The following is a 7,874-nucleotide window of genomic DNA, read 5'->3' as shown; positions in this document are numbered from 1 at the left end:
CTGCAGCTCCTAGGGCAGCGCTGCCTCTGGCTCCCGATAAACCAGGGTTATCGCTGATGGAGCTCGGTGTTCGTGGGGTTTTGAATGCAGTAAGAGGAAGAGAGTGTGCGTTTTATGTTTTGCAGGTACCCCTGTGTGCCTTGTGGTGACAGCGTACTCCAAGCGCAGGGACTTCAGAAGCACCAAGGCCACTGCATGATTCCACTGAGCTCCTGTAGCTGGCTGCAGAGGCCAAGGACTGAGATACAGCTGAGGGCAGAGGGTCATCTTCCAGTGCCTCGGTGAGTTCTCTTTGAGGCAGTTCTTTGGGTGATACAATCATGTGGCACTGGACAACCTAAGACACATCCTGTGGTTGCTGGTCTCCAAGGAGATACATCTTCAGGGGAGCATGCTAAGCTTTAGGATGTGGTTCCCAAGGGGTTTGGAAGAGGCAGAGCTGGCTGGTCAGCAGGATGGAGGCACCTGGTCAGCAAGGTGCCACTTCTCTCACAAGCTTTTGGGAGTGAGTGGGGTAATGTATATGTGTCAGAAGGAGAGGTGACAGGGCTTACAAGATGCATCAAAGAGTGTACAATTGTAGGAGATAGAAAAATTTTAGAAGGTAGCAGAATATTGCAGTATTTTTGTACATGCAAACCTTGGTTGTGAATGCAGAGCATTCTTTGTGCACAAAAGAAAGCATCTTAATATCCACAATGTGTTTCTAAGTGTCTGTGGGCAGGGACCATGTGAGATGAGGTGGGTGAGCAGCTGGGGCTGTGGGGTGTTTAGCTGCACCAGCTCCTGCTCAGAGTGCAGGCTTCGGCACAGACATTATAAAGGGTGGTGGCACGAATGTATGCTGCTGAGTGCCTGATGCATTCCCTCTGCAATCCTGACCCCTCTGGAAAGCACCAAGTACTTCAAAGCAGTGGAATATAATATATCTTGCTTGGAAATGAACGGCATGGGTGGAAAGTGGTGTCAGCAAAAGTTGTGTTTTATTCCTGCTTACAAAACCATTCCTCTCTTAAATGATAGCAGACACAAACCGTGAACAATAAAAGATGCCAGAGGAAGGACATGCTCCCTGCATGGGATCAGCGACTCTCCAAGGATACAAGGAACAGCCGTGAGCGTGTCCCAAGATCTAAGGCACTGCAGGGAGAGCCATCTCTGCAAGGAGCAATGTCCCCAGGTCAGTTCCCCTCTGCAGGATGACACTGCAGTCCCACTGTCAGGCACTGTTGGCACGCTCCACTCTCTGGTACTGCCCATGTGCACAGCTCGCTCCTCTCGCACGCCTCTGCTTGCAGCTGCTTCCTTCCCGCAGCCTGGGGGTAATGCTGGGGGTCAGCTGGGGGTGCATCAGCTGCTCACACCAGGCTGAGACAGGCCTGGACTCAGAGCCACTCCTCCCAGCCACCTCCTTACCATGGCTGCACAACCTCCCTCCTTGGTCTGTGTTACACTGAGGGATGTCCTTTCCCCATAAAAGAAAGAGGGATCCAGGATGCCAGAGGAAAGGACCAGAGCGTTGTTCCCTCCTGCAGTCTGGCCCTGCCTATACCACACTGTCCTGCTCTCCCCTGGCCCACAAGCCCTGCTTTCAATCCTTTTCCTCCCAGCACCACCAGCAGCCTCCAGCAGCACAGCACCGCTTCCAAAACCCAACTTTGCCTCTGATGTTCTCAATAGCACTGACCAGGCTGGGGCTGCCTGGTGCCATGGACCTTGGGTACTGCTGGTGAGAAACACCCAAAGACAGCACTCAGGTTGGCACTACAGCACACATACCATTTCCTGGAGAACTGCTGGTCTATCTCCTCCAAGGACTGTCCTTTTGTTTCCGGAACAAAAAAATAAATGAATATAACAGCCATCACTCCCATCAGCCCATAGAGAAGAAACATCCACGAGAAACCAATGGCATCTGCAAAAGATTCAAATGAATGATCTGTCAAAGGAAAGTAATATCCTGGGATAAGAATGAAGCTGATGGCTTACTGTGGGGTGGTCACTGACAAGAGCCCTTCCAAGGGCAGGGAAAGCCCCTTGTCTGTTAGGAGAAGAACTGAGGGAGGACTCACAGCCGCCTTTCCAGCAGCACCACAGAAGGAAGGTAAAAGTGGCTGAGCTTCAACATCCAGCACTGCCAATTGAATGCCTCAAATGACAGCTCTGCCAGCAGGAAACATTGCAAAGCTACTGGTGCGAAAGCTGCAAACTCATGGTTTCCTGACAGCCCAGTGTTGTGGAATAGCCCTGTGCACAAAGGATGGTTTTTACAAAACAGGTGATGGAAGAGTCCAGAAAGGTATCAGTGGTGCCTGTTTGCTCTCAGGGGCAGCAGGGTAACAGTCAGGACCCCAGGTTTTGAAGCACCACTTACTTTCCCATCAGCTCGTGGCAGCCACCTGCACTAACCCACCTGTGGGATGTGGAGGGATGAGGATGGAAACTTACCAATAAGGTCCAGGAAAGAGAGGCTGATCAGTAAATTGGCTGCCCAGTTAAAGCTGTTGCAGAAGGCAAAGGCTCTTCCCCGTATTCTAGCTGGGTAGATCTCACTGAGGACCAGCCAGGTCACTGCACAGATTAGAGGATAGAAAAAAGTTGTGTGGTTTAAGAAATGTATTTGGGAAATGGGGAAGGAAGATTTCAGCAAGGTTTTTGACACTCTGGCTTCACCCAGCACCCATTGCTGATGGTCATCGATCTCAGAGCCAGGTCACCCCAGAGCACTCTGAAGCTCCCATGTCAGCACCGTGTGGAGGACGAGATAGCAATGGGCAGGTCCAGTGTGCAGAAAATAGAGTGGGTAATTGGCCAGTGAGCAGATGGGGGGAAAATGAGATATCTGCCATCAGGATATGCTCCTTGTAAAGAATGGAGAAAGAGGTAGAGAGATTGTTGCATTTGGGCGAAAATCAGAGCTGAAAGCAGTATGTGACTTAGAGCAATCTCTCCTATCCTAGGGTTATTTTGCTTGAAATGATTTATGGAATCACTGCCAAACTCATGGGACTTGCTGTGCACTGATGTTTTTGCTTTGGTTAGATACTGTTTTCTCCCATCAAAGCATTTAAAACAATAAGTGCCGGAAAACACTAGAACTCACGTGGAAGCAAGAACTAATCTCCATTCTCATCTAATGCAAAATTATTTCAGAAAAAGTCCAACTGATACCAAGAAACTTTCTAGGAGATTCCACTTCCAGCTCTGCTGCTAATTCTGGAGAAGCCCCTCTATGTTCCTCCTCACCAGGGTGCTGTGAGCATTAGGCACTGCTTGTGGGATGCTCTGATTTTGCAATGAGTAGGAAAAAGAGAACATTACAAGGGTAGTGATAGCATGGAAGAGAAGGTGATTATGATGCTGTCCCAGCCACACAGCAGACAGAGCTGCAAGACCAGGAAATGATTCAGTAGGCTGACAGGGATAAATTTCCAGTTTCCAGACACTCAGCTGCCTGGTAAAGCCGATGCATAATGAATGTTTCAAGCAGACTATAAAGATCAGCCCCAGTTTTATTCTCTGGGTTAGTGCAAGGATATATAAACACCATACTTACTTGGTCCAAATCCAATTGAGAATGCGCTCACAAAAGCCATCATGCTCAGCAGTGTAATCCAATTTAAAACCATATGTTCTGTCAGGGGAGCACTGCCGAAAGGAGGGTCTGTGCTCTCCACTGTCTCCTTTTCAGACTGCCCTGCCAAGCCCATTTTCTGAGTGTGGGAAGAACGAGTAACAACCTCACTGCTCTGAGCACTGGCAAGAGCTTTAGTAAGGCTTTTGGTGGCAGCAGAACCGAGGCCTGCCTGCCCGTTGCCTTCTCCTAAGCCTGGTGGGATGTGGGAGGACGGGGGCACCAGGGGGTGCTGGGAGAGGCTGTGGGACACGTTGGGGTCTGCAGCAGCTGTGCAGTCCCTGGCCATGGCCAGTGGGGCGATGCAGCTGGTGAGGCCGATGGTGGTGACGGAGATGGCCATCACCACACCGCCAGCCAGGAGCAGTGCTCTGCGGCCAGCTTTGTCTGCAAAGGCCATCGCCACCAATGTGGCCACCACCTTGATTGCCCCCAGCCCGACAGAGGCCAGGATGGCAGAAGAGTTGCTCTGGAATCCCACCGAGTGGAAGATTTTGGAGGCATAGCCCAGCACATTGGGCTGCCCAGTGAACTGCTGGAAGAGCACCAGGCCCAGCCCCACCAGGGTTCGTCTCCTCATGTTGTCTCTGGTCCTGAAAAGATCAAGAAATGAGTAGTGCTTCTCCTTATAGGGCTCCCGCTTTGCTGCCTCTCTGTCCTCAGCAGTTTGCAATTGAATGAGACCTTTCTGGCAGTCTGAGTCCCACATGTTTAGTTTAACAGGGTTCACTGGGAGAAAGAGGATGCTGAGGAACTGCATGGCTGCTGGGGCCATGGCCAGCCCAAACATGTACCTCCATCCCTCCTGCGTATCTGCAAAGGCGTAATTCAGTGCGTAGGACAACAAGATGCCTACAGTGATGCCCGCTTCATACAGGGACACCAGCAGCCCTCGCTGATGTGCAGCCACCATTTCCGAGACATAGATGCAGCAGGCCATGGATGAGACAGAGATGGCAAAGCCCACTGTCATGCGCCCAATGAGCAGCCCAATAAACAACCTGGTCAGTGTGAGAATAAGGCTGCCAAATAACAGGACCACATTGCTGACCAGAATCGCCCTCCTCCGTCCATGGCGGTCAATGAGGATTCCTCCGACCAGAGAGGCAAGGAGGGCTCCAACCAGGAGGGAGCTCACAAGAGCCTCCTGCTTGAAGCAGCCAAGGCTGAAGTCTGCCTGCAGCTGCAGCAGTGCTCCAGAGATGATCCCCAACTCGTATCCAAATATCAGCCCGCCCAGAAGAGAGACTGTTGCAGACAACAGGAGGACCAGCAGTGCACGACCTGGAAAACAAGTAAGCAAAGTGAGATGCAGTTTTCTGGCTCTAACAGAAAGCTATCAGCACACACAATCTGCAAAAAGCTCTTCCAGGACACCCAAAGTTTTCTATCTACAAAGCTACAATAAGGAATTTCCCCCCCATTCATAGGTCATGTGCAAAGGCATGTGCACACACTCTCACCACTCACCAGCTCTGCACACATTGCCATGGACTGCAGTGACACTTATTTAGGTTCAGAATTGTGAAGATAGGGCTGTGTTAACAGCTTTGTTGTTAAGACTTGTATTTAAGTCACGGACAGTGGTTTGCTTCTCTGGTGTTGTATATGTGACCCTCTGAGGTCTCTATTTCTTGGTTCTAGTTACCAGGACTGTTCAGGGCAGGAAATGCAGCTTCTACTTGCTGGGTTTTAACTTGCTCTGCATTAACATTATAAAGTTTCAGTCCATGATTTACAGCTTAGAACACCTGTAGGAAAAGAAGCACCTCTCACCAGTGGGGAATTCCACAGGTCACTCACTGGGACAGAACTGCCCTGGCCTAGTCCCATTCTTACTGCTCATTCTTACTTATCCTCCAATTTCATACCTAATTCATCCTTCAAACTCTGCACAATTCTTGTTTCTGAACAGTACAGGTGCCACTGTCCAGTGCCCTTCATGCAATGCATTTTTCCCCTGAGCTCATCCAAGAAGGCCCTGCTCTTAGCCAAGCAGTCCCTGGACATCCTACATTCACACACAGAAGCTGCTGCTTCTGAACTTTACTTTTATTGTCATTAAGCATTTATCACAGAAATACAAAGTTACTGAACAACCTGAGGATCCATAGGGGAATGGCACTATAATTAAGGCTTTGTCTTCTTCTTTTCCATTCCCCTACCTGAGCCCAGGCAAAGAGACAAATGGCTGGCCAAGTTGGTAAGTTGTTAACAACATTTCATCTCTTTTCCTTCCTCTGTGTCTTTCAGATAATTTATGAATGGCAGCAACCAAGGCAGAAGTTTTCCCTTTAACATCTCCTCATCAGTGAAGCAGTATTCTAGAGGTAGGGCTCTATTTATTATGTGATTATGTGGCCAGAATAACTACCCCAGTGTGCAGATTCCCTCAGAACTGCAGCCCAAAAACAACTCCAGGCTCTATTATCTCACTAAAAATAAAATATTCAGACCTCAGGACTGCAAGGTAAAGAGCAGGAATGCAAAGCCTGCAGTGAGACCTGATGAATGCCACATGCACTTCAACCTAAGTTGAAAATTTAAGGAAATTTAAAAAAAAAAGAAAAAGAATTTTTGGTAAAGGAAATAGCAGCATTAACTACTTCACTGCTTGGCAGTTTAGTGGGAGGTTGATGGCTGCTCTTCACAGCACAGAGAGGAACAAATGCTGGGATGAGGCAGAGGGAGGTAGGGACTCTTTGTCAAACTTTGCTAAGGCGATGATGAAGATTTAAATTATATTCCTTGTTGTGTAAGAAGGAAACAACAGAGAGAAAAGCCTTCTGCTGCCAGGAGCACAACCCTCAGCTCCTGCCTGGCCCCTAAGTTCTGTGTCTGCTCTGAGGATGAGTGAGTGAATTTGGGCAGCTTTGGTGGAGTCAAGAGAAACCAAAAGAGTAAGGGAAAAAATCTGACTTGTAGGAAATAAATAAGGGTAAATGAATAATGTAGATGAAAGTGCTGCTCACAAGAGTTTTTCTCCTATCTAATCTTGCACTCCTGGCATTACTTTGTGGCACGGCCCTGATTTCTTCACCTCTCCTTCTCCGGGGCTCAGTGCACACGATCCCCAACCAGGCAAACTTTCTCAGGCTGATCCAGGTCTGCAGGATGTCTTCACGACCTGAAAAGCACCCTGTTGTCTGCCCCAAACACAAGGAACGATTCCTTGACCTTGCCTTTCTCATACAGCTGAGCATGCAACTTTCCTAAGTATTTCAGCTTCCTTAAAATAAGGAAAAACAGCAGCACAAGCAAACCAAACCAAACCCAAAGCAACCAACCCACCCCAAACAACCCTACAAAAACAAGGTGCTTGCTGCACACACATCTCACCCTGCAGAGAGGATGAAAGGGCAAACATGTGCAAGCTACGAGTCACATTGCTCAACATGGCAGGGGGGAGCGCACACAGAGCCCCTGCTGCCATGGGGATCCTGGGGCAAAAGCAGTGACAGTGACCTCTTTCTCCCAGTCCAGTTCTGAAGGCACAGGTAAGTACCTTGACATGCAAGTTTTTGCTGTTATACGCTGGTTTCCAGCATGTAATACTATCTGTATTCACACATTGGCTTTGTTTAATTAGAAATATTCACTGCTTCAGCAAACCGTGTGTGGAAAGAATGTGGACACATCCACCAGACCATGGAAAACTTCCCTCACTATTACCTATGGGCTTTTCCCCCCCCCACAAGCTGTGTTTAATAGGAAGTGTCTCTACTCAGCACACAGTCACAGCCAATGATAAAGGTTATTTCTCTGGGATGGCCATGTTTGTATTGGTATTTGTTCCATATGCCTCTGTTTCCTTTGTGTTCCTTATGGCCCTGCAGCCCCACACCAGTCCCTCCCGCTATGCTGTGTGACTACCTGCCCCGTTTGCATTGTTCCTTGTACACGTATCACATCGATAACCAGAAAAAATATTTGCTAAGTAGAACCAGAAGTCTTTGCATGAAGTGGGCAAGCCACTCGTTACAAGCCACCAGCTTGCTTAGATCCATTCAGCCCTGCTGTAAATACCAGCGCTGACTCAGTCAGACGCCGCTGCTAACTCAGTGGGCAGGCCACGAACGCTGGTCGGGATCCAACTTCGTACGGTCTGCTCTGAAGCTGTCGAGGTACCCGGGGATCTGAGCTCGTTCGGACAGAAAGTTCGGCGGGTGCCGCACGGGGCCGGGCCGGGCGATGCCCTGCGCTGCAGGACGGGGCGGTGCGCGGTGCCGGGCTGAGCCCG

The 7,874-nt window shown here is 49.4% G+C and overlaps 1 protein-coding gene across 1 annotated transcript in view; it reads right to left on the bottom strand.

Moving 5' to 3' along the window:
* Window positions 1-961: 961 nt before the first annotated feature.
* SLC2A10 (solute carrier family 2 member 10) overlaps window positions 962-7,874 on the bottom strand; it is a 12,085-nt gene continuing 5,172 nt past the window's right edge. Inside the window, exons 2-5 of the mRNA XM_010722517.2 lie at window positions 3,557-4,970; window positions 2,449-2,571; window positions 1,780-1,915; window positions 962-1,316 (exon numbers count right to left, since the gene is read on the bottom strand). Coding sequence (XP_010720819.1) covers window positions 1,220-1,316; window positions 1,780-1,915; window positions 2,449-2,571; window positions 3,557-4,970 — 1,770 coding nt within the window. The 3' untranslated portion in view covers window positions 962-1,219. The remainder of the gene's footprint in view (window positions 1,317-1,779; window positions 1,916-2,448; window positions 2,572-3,556; window positions 4,971-7,874) is intronic.

Source organism: Meleagris gallopavo, chromosome 22 (assembly GCF_000146605.3).
Source record: "Meleagris gallopavo isolate NT-WF06-2002-E0010 breed Aviagen turkey brand Nicholas breeding stock chromosome 22, Turkey_5.1, whole genome shotgun sequence".
NCBI lineage: Eukaryota > Metazoa > Chordata > Aves > Galliformes > Phasianidae > Meleagris > Meleagris gallopavo.
The sequence above is the reverse complement of the archived record's forward strand: the minus strand, read 5'-3'. Positions and strand labels throughout refer to the sequence as shown.